This window comes from Aptenodytes forsteri, unplaced genomic scaffold, assembly GCF_000699145.1.
Source record: "Aptenodytes forsteri isolate BGI_AS27 unplaced genomic scaffold, ASM69914v1 Scaffold221, whole genome shotgun sequence".
Classification (NCBI taxonomy): Eukaryota; Metazoa; Chordata; class Aves; order Sphenisciformes; family Spheniscidae; genus Aptenodytes; species Aptenodytes forsteri.
This window is the reverse complement of record NW_008794411.1, coordinates 128,551-141,900: the sequence shown is the minus strand read 5'-3', so window position 1 is coordinate 141,900 and position 13,350 is coordinate 128,551. Positions and strand designations below refer to the sequence as shown.

General features: G+C 43.4%; 1 protein-coding gene across 1 annotated transcript in view; it reads left to right on the top strand.

Annotated features, from left to right (window-relative positions):
* The first annotated feature begins 906 nt into the window (after positions 1-906).
* The window catches only part of FRAS1 (Fraser extracellular matrix complex subunit 1), a 132,631-nt gene continuing 120,187 nt past the window's right edge, over positions 907-13,350 (top strand). Inside the window, 1 exon segment of the mRNA XM_009288822.1 lies at positions 907-1,029. Within this exon segment, the coding sequence (XP_009287097.1) occupies positions 907-1,029 (123 nt within the window).

Sequence of the window (13,350 nt, the reverse complement as noted above, 5' to 3'; positions counted from 1 at the left end):
GGTAACCCTCTGTGTTTTTAGGAGTCTCTTCTCAATCTGAAGCTGCCTGGTGCGTGTTTTCAAGGGGAGGATGCTAGATGGCTGCGTTCAGGCTTCACATGTGCAATTCCCATTTGGTCTAGCTGCTATTTTAACACGTTTGTCCCGGAAGGTGATAATGCAACGGCTTCCCACTCGTCTGTCACTGCACTAGCTCTGTTTAACATTTCAGTGCTTGTGTGAGGACGGTCATATATTCCTACAGATATGAGACAATCGTAAAATGAAACTGGTGAGTCAACACTGCCAGATGGGTATGTTACAGCCTTTTGTACCACTAACGCCAAACTGTGCTGTGTCATCACAGCTGATTCTAAACTTGTATGGAGGCACAGAAACTTAATGTAAATCCGACTCTAGGTTATTACATGGTGATCTTTAGGTTTTTTAGCTAGACAGAGGAGATTGCTTGAACTCTTTGGCAAAGGAATGATGGCAGGGACGCTGCCTTGTTTAGGCTGTTGCCCGGTAATTGGTGAGGGCTACGTTTACGATAGCTTCTTTCAGGCTTTCTCAGCTTGCGGAATAAATCCATAAACCTGTACTTCAAGTCCCAGAACTTGAAAGTAAAACTAATAGCAGGACTTTAAACACCTATCAGGTGGATTTAAGGTGCGATATTTACTGCAGTATAGAAGAGAGCACTGAAATACCTAATGTTCCCAAGCCACTGAAAAACAGGCTGTCTCACCATGACTGTATATTATGGCAGTTTCTTCCCAGAGCCTTAAACAACATTTCTCATGGCGCTGAGTAGGAAGCATTAGGTATAAGTTCAAGGCCGTGATCTGGGATGTGCTTTCCACTGTTACTTCATTTACTCTGGGCAGCTCACGAGAAGCAAAGTTTCTTGGGTTCAGACGAAAAATGGCCATCTGGAGAATGCGACTTGGAGATGAGAACGGCCCACTGCTTATGAGGACAGCTGATACCACCGTAGCTGTCTCCTTCTCCAACTGGACGGTGGGGTGGACTGGCTCTGGTGCCGAGGTAAGATGGGAAGCATCTGATTTGTGTTGGTGCAGTCCAAGAGCTGTGCCGCATCCAGGCAGTACTGAACCGGGGAGTCACGGTTGTTTCCCTGCAGGCAGGAAAGGAGTAAGCCTGGCTGCGAGCTTCAGTCCGGTGACCCGCATCACTTTCCTTTTTTCTTTTTTAAATAAAACTAACTAAAGTTGCAGGGAAGAACGTGGCCTATGGAGGTCAAGTCAAATGACGAATGCAGGTGTTTGGAAAATCCATCATGCTGTTGTGCGTAGACCTCTTGAAAGTGTTGCAGTGCAGAGGAGTGGAAGAGCAGTGCTGGAGAGGGTATTTTGCCTTCTTGCTTGTCTCTGGTGTTGGCAGTAAAATAGAGTTATTGCTCGAGCTAACCCTATCATCATTAATATAATGTGGATTCCTCCCTGGAGTTGTATCATCTATTCTTTTCACAGTACTTGCGTACTTGAACAATGTTGCATTTGCACATACCCTGCATCATCTCTGCAGCATGTCACCTGTCTTAATTACAGTCCATGGCAGATGCTTCCAGGTGTCTCATGATAGTGGAGATGGTTGATTATAAGTTTCTTTCCTTCTCAAATTCCTTGCATTCTCAACTGTAATTTGTTACGCTGTCTTTACAGAGCACCTTAGTGAAACTTGGAGTATGTTTTGGTTTAACATCATTCAGTCTAACAGGCTTGTGAATCTGCGGTGTCTTTGAGTTTAAATCAACATTTATTTGTGTGTTGAGGTTTTATTTCTCCCCTTCCAGATTATCAGGTGGCCACAGGTAAATATCCTACAGAAAAGAAAGTGAATTCAGTAGTCTTGCATCTCCCAGTTCAGCTTTATTTCTTCGCTGGGGGAAAAAAGGGGGAAGAAGAGGAAGGAAAAATACAATAGAATATTTTTCTAAATCCCCTACCCTTTTTTATTGTCAGGTTGTGCTTTATTTACATGCTGCTGATTTGAAAAGCATGGCAAGTAACACGTAGACAGACGCGTGAAAGTATTGGAAGCACCAAGGGCTTAGTGGTAGGAACTCCTGTCACCAAGGTCTTCGGGAGAGATGGTTACACTGAAGCAAAGCTTGTGATTCAAGTTGCTGAAAGTACTTGTCAGGTCTTGTAGTTCTGGGAATGTTCCTTTGTGCTTCGCTGCGGTGTTCTTAGAAATAGGTTTTGTGCAGCAAAGGATTAACCTACTTTTCCTTTGGAGGTCTTCTTCCTTATAACTGAGTTCATCCACGCAGTCAGATAGGTCACATTCATACCTTTTGTGGGATTCCTATAGCTCTAGGAAGCCTCCAGGCTGCCGATTACATTAGCTGCATTTATGGCACAGTGTGAATCGGGCAAGATGAAGATGGGGAAATAAGAGTGTGAAATAATCTCTCAAGACTTACAGCTGTGTGACTGGGGAACTTCTCCTCCCTCCCACTGTAGCTCCGACTGGCCAGGACAACAGTTAAACCCAGAGTGTTTTTCAAGGTACGCTTTATTCAGAGAGTACTTAAGAGCCTCCAGAAAACAATGTGTACTCAGATTACAAAGGAATAGTGCCGCGTTCACCCGGTGTGTATCTCTCACCGCTGGATAGAAGTCATTGCTGTAGGAAGTCTTTGAAGCTGACCATGTGCTGGGATTCCAGAAGGGGGTCAGATATTTTATGTGGCTCGTGAGCTACTGCAGCTAGTGCTGATCAAACTTCTTAAGGGCTATGAAATCTCATACCTGTGGGTTTAATGCCATCTTGGGCTACTAGACACCCAAGTGGGCCGTTGTGAGAGGCAGATGTCTACTTGCTGCAGGGTTGCTTGTGCTCTACCTTTGGACCATCTGGTGCTGTTTGCTCTCTCTGAGTTGGGCTGACCTCTGGTTTGATTTGGTTCTCTGTATTTCATTTGCAGCTGATGATGTTGGACGACTAAGCCTTCTTAAAAACTTACTCTTTTCCAGACCACGTTGCACCCATCAGCCAGCCAAGCCATTTCGCCTGTTTGGTGAGGACAGTAGTTTTTGCCTCCTGACAGTTGCTTGACAGTGTGCCTAGGAACAGACGATGCACGCCCTGTTATAGCGTTACTGCTTGGCTGCTCTGCGCTAATCAGTTAGCAGAAACTTGGATCAGGAAGAAACTGGCCTGAACTCGAAGGAGAGACACAAAAAAATGCAAATAGGTTTTTTTAATGTGTATTGGGCTGATACTTCCAGATTTCTTATTCTGAGTGTCTGAGTAATGGCAAGGTAAACAAAATGCTGGGGCAGTCATCTGTGCAGCAAGTGGATAAGCCCAGTTTTGTCGTGAGTCTTGAAAGCATCTACCCACCATAACCTTTTCTCAGCAGCTTTGTCGGTTTTGGCAGTGTGTGTGTTTACCTGCAGGATCGTATCTTTCCCTGCACCGAGAAAAGGATGAGCGTGATAGCTGTTCTGCTTTGTGACCCCCTCACGGCCTATGGTTGGCTGTGGTAGAGGTGCAAGGTAGATTTAATGCCCCGCTCTCCCTACAGCTGTCTTCATTGCGACTCCGGACTCTACTCCTCCCTGTGAGCAGGTGGATAGGTGAGAGAGGAATGGGAAATGCACTGTCCATGCTGTGATTTTCATTCCTAACCCATTCGGTAGAGAGGACAGTTCCCTAAAGAGGGTTTCTTGTGTCACTTTTCCTAAATCTCTTCATTCTTCAGGGAAGCTGTGAATCATTCAGGGTATAGACAGACATCAAGTGTGGGATTTTTCCCAGACTTTCTCAAAGTAGATGCAGATGAAGGAAAACTAAAAACCTTATCAGGATCCTGCAGGAACCTGGAGTTAAAAGCGTTGTGGAGGTGTTTCCTAAGGCCTGTAAAATGCAACTGAGCGAAATCTTGAAAAATGGGATTTCCTTCTTCGAGGGAAAAAATTAATTAAAAATACCTGGCCTCTGTAACAGTTAATCTGTTTCATATCTTCTTTAAGAAGAAAAAAAAAGAAAAAATGGAAGAGAGGAAAATTGCAAAGAAGAGTTATACCATATCACAGTGTCATTATTAAATTTGTAATGAGGCAGCAATTATTTCTAGCCAAGCGTGAAGTAGCACGACAAGAATTAGCTCACACCCTGTCAGTGAGCAATCTTCAGACTGGCAAATATCCATGGCAGCACCGAGCGTGATGTGGTGAAAGCTCTCTGTTAGTCTCCGGTCTCTGAATGTGTGTGGACATTGATGCCTGAGGCTTTATATACCCAAGAGATGTGCTTTGAAAAACACATTAGCAAGCATTCATTTAAGCTTATTAAGGAAACAGAATTAAAATGGTTAACAAAAGCAAATTGTTAGGTGTTGTTTTCGATAATACTCAGCCCATTCTTGCATGCCTGAGGATGGAGGGAAGATGCATTTTCTTCTTCAGCCTGAACTTAAGGGATGCATGTTTTGCCTCTGCTAAATATTTCATAGAGCAGCTCTTGTCGATTAAGACAGCACTATGGTGAAGGAATACAGTGCTTTGATATAAAACTGTCCCTTTTTTAAACCATGAGCATTGGAGAGATTTAAGGACCACCTGGTCTGTTTTCAAGAGTCTAAATAAATGCTTATGCATGTGCTCTTTCTTACCCTTACTGCTCCAGTCACCATTATGGGCTTGCCATAGAAATTGTTCCCAAGCTTTTACCACAGATTTATTCTGACCAAGATGTTAAGTACTGAGAAGGGGGTGAGAGAGAAAAATTCATGTGCGTGAGCTGTAGACGTTACGGTAAACTTTGTCCCTTAGCTTGCTTCTATTCTGGACAGTCAAGTTTTGTAAAATTGGTTTTCTGTAGAGAAAAACTGTAGTCAAGGGGGCAAATTGGAGATGTGCAAAGTATGGATTGTATTTATTTTCAGAGCAACTCCTGACATCTCCCTGGCATTATATTGGAAGAGCAGTTCATAGAAGCATGGTGTTACACATTCTCATGCATTGAAAAAATAAATATACTTTAGGTGGGATTATAGGTCTTTAATTTTAAATAAATATTTTTTTTTGCCATGACCTTTTATGCAGCGCTTCTGAATAATGAAAGCAAAATGAACTGTTCCAGCACGAGCCCGAAGACGTCTGCAGTTTATTTCCTGCCAAATGCTGCCACTTATCAATGGATAATATGATTTATTTCTGGCTGATGGCCAATCATGCTAATTAACACAACGGTACTTCTGCTGAGACCGACCGTGCCCTGTTTTGTGCTTTTCTCTTATCTGTCTCACAAGAGGGAGTTTAAATGCCTTACGCAACTGTTTCTTACCCCTACCTCCCCGAAAAGCAATGGCTCATGATTCATCTGACCACCCTTTCCAGCCCTGTAGTTATTTCTTGCCCCCCGCTGCACCCGCTGGCAAAGACTGCTCCTCCGCACGTGTTCTCCAGCAGTTTTTGCCTCTGCTCCCTCAACCTGCTCGCTCCTCTTGAACCTTTGTTGCGTTTTCTGATGCTAACTACCTGGTGCCAACCTGCAGTTGAGGGTGTAGACCAGATCTGGCCTATCTTGTCAGTGTTTTCAGTACTGTGAGTCAGTCTCTCTTGATTTATTTTAGGGAAAAAACTGATGGATGGCGATTTTGGCATTGCATAGCTTACAGGTTTGTTGTTAAAAAAAGCATACTTGGCATTGGATGTGGATGGGTTCATAACCTTAATGAAGAACAAATCTGGGCTTGCCGCCAGTAGTCTGTTGGGCTGGAGTACAGCAGTGCTGAGTGCCCAGCTGAGGTATGGAAAGGTGGTTCTTGTCCTGTTGAGAAATCATCATTTCAGGATGAAAGTGCAGCGAAGCGGACATACTTCCCTGCATCACAGCAAGGTTTGCATGTTTCTTTCTAAGAATCCCTGTCGCAATTGGTGACCGGTTGCTTACAGGAGCAATTGCCCTTGGTTCTTCAAGGATGTATTTGTCCCCATCCCCCTTTTTCTGCCTTCACTGTTTCCTGTTTTCAGCTGTTTCTCATTGACTTCTGAGCCTGTCATGTACTGTTGTAGAGCAATGCCGTTGTGCACTCTGCTGCTGAATATGCCCTCCATCAAAACGAGGGATTTTGCTTTTGTTTAGTATTAGCTTCAATGAAAGATCTCATTGTGGATGCTTGGCGGTGGCTTTTCTCAGGACAAGTGACATCTTGCTCATTAGTCAGGCTGTCACTGAGCAAGGCAGCGTACCAGGTGGTGGTCATCTTTCTAGCTCCAGCTAGCTGTGCGTGCAAGCCTGTGCTCTTGTTATTTAATGGGGCAATAAAGAAAGAAAAGTTCATAAAAAACGAATAATCAATGAAGAGGAGGGAAAGAATCTAGAGAGAATAAAAACATGCATTAAACAGTTCCCTGAGCAGGGCCTGATCTCATCTTATACAGTTCAGTAGCAAAAACTCCTGTTAACGGAGATGTGTGTGGAGGCAATGAAGACAACAAAACAGACAGCGTAGCCTTATACCCGAGGAGTGCCTTCTTTCACAGAGCGAGAGATAATTATCTGTAACTCTCCTCAGCTTGTTTTGCGTGGGGTACACTTTGTTGTCACCATAAAAAAAATCATCATTTTTAGAGCATGTGTGACCCAGTGAACAGTAAGGACCACGTTACTTAACTCAACTGCTTCTACTCTCCTTCCTCCCATGCTGTCACTCTTGATCTGTCCTGATAATCAATCGCCGTCCCAGTGCATGTCTTGGAAACAGTTAAAACTACAATTATAGGCACATGTAATTTTTTCTTTAGGTAGTGAGTGTGCTAGAGGAGATTATTACTTTCATTGTGGTGTACACAGATGGAGGGATGAGCACAGGAGAGTCTTTCTTTGTGTCTTCCCTACTCGTCCAGCAGTAATCTGGCTGGGAGTTACAATCTGAAATTACAGTGGGAGGTTTTGGTTTTTAAAAATATTTGTCACTACCTGGGTTTTCTGTTGTCGTTTGTTTTTTAAGTCAGCCAGGAAAGAAAGCCAGTTCTGGCATATTTCAAGGTGAAATGGTTGCGTGTTACGTTTTTCTGCACACTGTCCAGACAGTCAAATGTGCTGATAATGCAGATAATGACTGGACAGATGTAATCCCTAAGTCAAATGGTAATAAGAAAAAATGTACTGCTGTAGCAGTTGCTGTTTTTCAGGTGTGATACCAACCTGTCACAAGGTAGTACCCCCATCCACCCCGATATTTCCTTCCAGCATCTGTTCCCTTTCCTTCTAATCGCTTAATAGAGGGACTTCTTTCACTGTAGGATGCTTAGACTGACCTTTTGGGAAAACTGTACTTCTCCATTTGCCAGGGCCTTGAGATCTGTTCTGCTGCTATACCTGCTGCTGCAGCCTTCTACCGACACTACCCTTCAATGCAAATACTGTTGTTGAACCAACTGATTGAAATTCCCCCTTTCTTGCCAGACACGCTGATTGTGTTCATGCGTCTGTGCCAATCACTTCTGCAAATGAACTTTTTCCACCTGTCCTTCAGGAGCTGGGCAGTCGTATTTAATAGAGTGCTGTGTGTGTTCTTTACACACGCTATCTGTTGCTATTGTGAATCCAGTTATTACTGTATTTTGGTTCATCAAAGGTGAGTTCCTCAAGATAGTCCCCCCTTTTGGGGCGCAGACAGGAAGAAAAGCCTCTTTGTGTTACCTGATTAACACATGGGGAGGAGGAATGCTAAACACTGCTTTACAGAAAGTTTGTTATAAAATAGAGAGGAAATAAGGCAGAAGATGGATGGTATGAAGCGTTTAAAAAACTGTCTTTTATTACATCTAACCTATCAAAAACAGTCACAGAGACCTCTTTCCTTAAAAGAAGCACACAAATGCATATATCATCTTTGCCCTTTTCAGGATATTTTAAGCCTAATTTTGTTTTCAAGCCTGTAATTTCTATGTGCCAAAGTCAATTAATTTAATCATTTGTAACAGAAGGCAACACGGAGCCCGTGTATTCAAGTAAAATACTAAGCTGTTACATACCTTTTGCTGCCATTAATTTCAATTTGTTTGGTCATAAAATTACCACCTTGTTAAATCTTGACAGCTACCGGTGAACCAGAGGCTCTTGAAACAATACTAGAGGACATTAAGACAGCCTGCGAAATCCCTTTTTCTACAGGCCTTTCCTAATCATTTTTGTTCAGTAATGAAGTCTTTGTTCACAAAGATTAATGACTCTGCAGGACTTTTGCAGGGGTTCCCTTCCCCCTTTGAAGGAAGGAGAGAACCAGTTTATTAATCTACTGCACAGGGAGCTGAGATTGAAGATGGGGACGTAAAGGGCTGTATTTTCTGGGAGCTGTATGAGAGATTACTGTGCTTGGATCCACAGTAACAATAGTAGGATTCGAGGCGCATGATTCCTTGCTTTGCACTTTGAAAGGCTACCTCCTAAATATCTAGCTTGGAATTGGAGATACCTATATATTTGCTAAAGTGGCTTGCAAAATTGCTCTAGAGTGTATTATTGCCTTCAAGAAGTAGAAATAGAGTTACGTTTCATCCGGTACAGTACTTCCGAAGGCCTGTTGCAAATGGCTTTTATTGAAGGAAATTTTCTTTCTTTGCTGAATCAGCTGGCTGAGTTGCAGTGATTTTCATGCCCTGATGTTTTTTTGTTAGAAATGGGATAAAAGGCTTAGCTTGTCTTGTTCATTCTGCCCTGGTTAGATACAGTTAACATGAAAGCATTTGGCCCAACATAGCCTGCATTTCAGCAGCACGACAGGATGAATTTGAAATTATACAACCTGCTGGCAATATTACTTCATCATTTGACATATCTGTGTTGGGACTACCGAGGATATTCCTTCCTCCTCTTGAAAATGTAAAAAAAAAGCTCAAAAGGCCAGCAGTGTTTCCTAGAGGGTATAGGCAGGCTGTGCTCTGCAGGGAATCCTTTGTAATATATGCACTGGATTAAGTCAGTTTAATGGCCAATTTCAAATCTGTGATTATTTTTTTTCAGGCTGTGGTTCTGTGCACTCTAGCTGACAGCGGTTGCCTTCAGTTCTGCAGCCTTCAGTGTTTGATGTTGACTGCTAAAGTCCTGGCAGCTTTCTCAGGTTCAATTCCCAAATAAACAGCACCATTTTGAGGAGGCCTCCTTGGTGCTCTTGGACTCTTAGGTACACCTGCCTGCTTTGCATGTACACTGGAGTGTCGCACAGTGGAGACTCTGACTCCTGCTGCTCCAGAGATAGCCATTATATGGTAATAAATGCTGTAATTAAAGCCGTGATCAAGTTTAGGTTAAATCAATCCCTTACCTCCCTTCTTTTCAGCAGCCGTTCAATCAAACACTCTGGGTTTGATGTCCGTTCAGAAGTCATTTTTGGGGAGGACGTTTGAAATTTGCCAGGTGGCAGGTTAGGAACTGTTCGAGTAAAGGGGAAAAAAAACAGCAGGAGGAACGCAAATGTTTTTCTGGATGCTAAGGAGAATTGCTGGTGTGTGCGGTTCATCAAACTTAACACACAATTTGGCAGCAAAAGAAAGTGGAAGGAAAAAAACACTTTCTTGTTTAATGATCATCTCCCCTGTGTGCCCTTTCCAAGCTTATTGCAGCCAAGGCATGTGCGCGAGAGGTTTGTTCATGGCCCGATGGCATCAGCGGGATCAGGCGTGGATCAGCAGCACTGCCATTTCTTGGCTGGCTCAGTTGAGCCACCGTGGCATCAGCTGCTTTTCAGGCCTTAAGATCAGAGCACACGATGCCAGATGCTGGAGAAGGGTGTAAGAAGGGCTGGTCCCAATGCCAGTAAATTTGCAGTCCGGGCAGACGCAGGACAGGAAGGGCAGTGCAAGCACTGAAACATCTTGCCTGAGATCGCAGTAGTCATCTGCAGAAACAGGAATTGAGTGTAGGTCTTCTAGGTTTTTCTCTTTCTTCTCTTTTTTTGCTCCCCTCCTACCCTAAGCTGCCAACCGGGGAAAATCCCTGTTCTCTGCAAGGATCCAGTGTGTGTTACCGTACCATTTATTCTCCTGACCCCCGTTTTTGTGCCTTTTTCATAACAGCACGGTGCAGGCTTTAGTTTTCCACAAGGGAGATGGTTTTTTTCTGCTCCGTGTGTGATAAAGCGCTAAAACCTTGCTGTAAGATGTCAGTGCTTACAGTTTACATGAGTTCAAGGGAAGACTGGACAAATTCACAGAGGAGAAAGCCATGAGAATTACTAAATGCGGAAACATGGCTTCTGACTTGGAAAGTCACTGAACTGTAAGCTGCGTGGGTGGTGTTTTTGGAAGAAGTATCATTTTCTGTATTTGTATTCTCAGCTGTCTGATTTTGGCTTTTTTCAAAAGCAAGCTCCTGGGTGAGATGCATCTTTGCTCTCACTGCGTGCAGTGGTGTTAAAATTGCAACCCCTTCCCTTCTAGTAATTGTTTTTACTATTAGTTGTTCACCACGTCCTTTTATAGATGGAAAAACAGTTCCCCATTCCTGAAACAATGTGTTAATGTGTTGTTAATCAAGCCGTACGCTCTGCCTTGGCTGCTCTGTTCTCTCCTGGAAGTGTAGGGCTAAAACTGTTTCCACTGAGATGAGCTGAATTTCTATTTGGTTTCAGAGATCGAGCCGTTCCTATGTTGTTCTGCTTGTGGGCATGCTGGAATAAGCCCATTAAAAGCCCATTTTTGAGGGGTTTTTATTATATGTGAACACACAGCAGGTTTGAAAACATACTTGGTGGCAGCCACAGCTCCCTGTTGCAAAAGATAAAATATAAAGTCTAAACCCGAATGGACACCAGGAATCCTTTATGTGTCTCTGAATTACTTTCATCTCTTCATTGCTCCACTAATGGATATCCCCACAGACCACGTAGCGCGCTCTCAGCTTCCCTTATGTTTGGGTTTATTCTGCCAATTGCCTGGTGCTGTCAACTGATTGTGGAGCGGAAATGATAAATGAAAGCAGTGTTACTGAGCTGCCAAGTCTCCTCACTTGGCAGCTGGTGGGTGATGCTGGTAATTGTTACCAAAAGCGTAATTGCTCTGGGCTCAGCCTACGATTTCAACAAAGCAGCCTGGTATTCCTCCTCCGGAACACACGATACCTGCCTTTCCTCAGTTGTCTCCATTGGAGGACGACTTGTGAAGTAAATCCAACCCGGCGCTCATGTCGGGGAGCGCTCGGGCTGGGTGCTCTGTTGGTGCATCGCTCCCAGCGGAGCGGCAGCCCTTCTCCCCGTGGTGTGTCCTCCCCACTCCCCAAAGCGAGAGTGCCACTCTCACATGCATCTGGCGGCCCTGGGGACAGAGCAGCCCCTTTGAAAGTTAATGGCATGAGTTTTACTGGTTTCTCGTAAAAGCAGGAAAGGTAATTAGTAGGGTACATGATAAGCAATAACAACCACCTTGTTCTTGACATGACGGTAAAAATTTCAAGCTTGATTCCTGGCTAATATTAAGGCTTCAGCTGTAGACTGCTGTTTTTGCCCTGCTTAGTAATTGCAGCAATACCGCCAACCAGATGACGGGCTTTACAAGTCTGGCGTGCTACAGAGGACGGTCCAGCATCCAGTGACATTTTATGGATTGACTGAATATTTTCATGAAGCTGTAAGAAATGGAAAGGCGGCTGTGGGGAGGACACAAACCAACTGTTGTAGGCTTCTTATTTCCACAGTCACTGCACCAGAATAGAGCACGGATTGTTATCTAGTGTGATGATATCCCATGTTAAGCGGCATCTGATCAAATTACTGAAGCTTTTTGCGTATTAATAGCAGACTCCGATTATTTTTGATTTGTTGGGCTTTTTTTTTTTTTTCCGAGGTAGAGGAAGAACAGGTGCAGCAGCCGTATGAAGTTATGATAGCCAGCTGAAAAAGCCACGGTCAAAGAGATTTAGGTCTTTCTGTGCTCCGGTTAATATGACAGTGTGGCAACAGCAAACCACGAGTGCTCACAGCTGCTCTGGGCTCCCGCTTCCGCGCTGTGTCTGCTCTTTGTCTCTTTAGCTTATTCTTTGCTTCAGCCCTCCTTTGCTTTTACCGCTGGTTGCTTTCTTGCCTCATTTTCTTCTTAGCCTTTTCTCAATGTGCAGCTCTTTTGCTCTCTCTCCTGCCTTTTTCTAAATCCTCATCGGTATTCTCCAAACCCAGTACGTGCTTGCGCTGTGCTCCTGTGTCTTGGGTTTTATTTTATTTTGTCTTGTGTCTGGGTGCCTGCAAGCTCTAAAGGTTTCTGAGCATATCTTTCTTGTTGGCCTCTGTTCCGCAAACTGACCAAGTAATGTAGATATCTCTTTTTGCAGCATGGTGTTTTAAAATTCAGTTGAATTAGGTATCATTTCTTCTTTTGATGTAGGGAAATCCAAAGAATTAATAAATTACAATGGCACTACTTGGCAATTAAGGAGTGCTTTCTGTCTTCAAAGTGCTCCGTGCACAGTATTTCATTATTTATACTGTTAATTATATTAGTACTTGTAAGGAAAAAGCCCCTTAAATTGTCGTTGATGAAAGTACACTCTTAACAGGATAAGAATTCAGTGCTTAAATTGTAGCAGATAATTTCTCCACTGAGGTACAGTGCCTTGGAGAAGATGTAAGGTGGATTTACAGCAGTTCTTTAAGTGTCTAGTGAAAAGTCTTGCTTTATGTTTTAAACAGTAATACCCGGGAGCTTTAAAGTGTCTTTGTAAGTGCTGGATGAACAGTAACGAAGCCTTACAGCGTGCAGAACAGGTAGGTGGGATCCTCATTTTGCAGCGGGGTGATTAGTATCTCAGTTCCTATCAGCAGAGTGACTTAAGAGCCTTTCTTACAATACTGGGGCTTCTCTGTCACTTCTGACCATGTCACCCTAGCTTGGGCGGACCAAGGTCTCACAGTTAGCTAAGGGCAAAACTGGGAAGAATGTTCTTAAGCTGTTGGCCCGTGTTTGGTTGCCTTAGCAGTAGTCATGTTTGAAATGAAAAAGCCAAAAAGAAAAATGAAAATACTAGCAGTCTGCGTTCTCCAGGTCGTAAGAGCTCTACATACGTACCAATAAATCTTTTTATGCTTTTCTGTATTAGCAGCTGTTAGCTACACGCTTCCATGTAAACAGGGAACACATTAAAATTAGTTTGAAATGTGATCCTAAAATAGTCAGCACCCAGGAGAACCACCAAAAGTAATTGTTGCAGTAACCTCCTTGTTCTTTTATGGATTTCCACCATGTGTATGAAGTACATGTGCTGCTTTTCTCTCCCATCTCAAAGGAATTAAATGGCCTTGCACTTGAAATTGCTGATAGCCAGAGCGTTGCATTTTGCTCAATTTACTGTGACTGTAACATTCAGACATTTGGTAGCATTACAGAGAATAAAAACTCC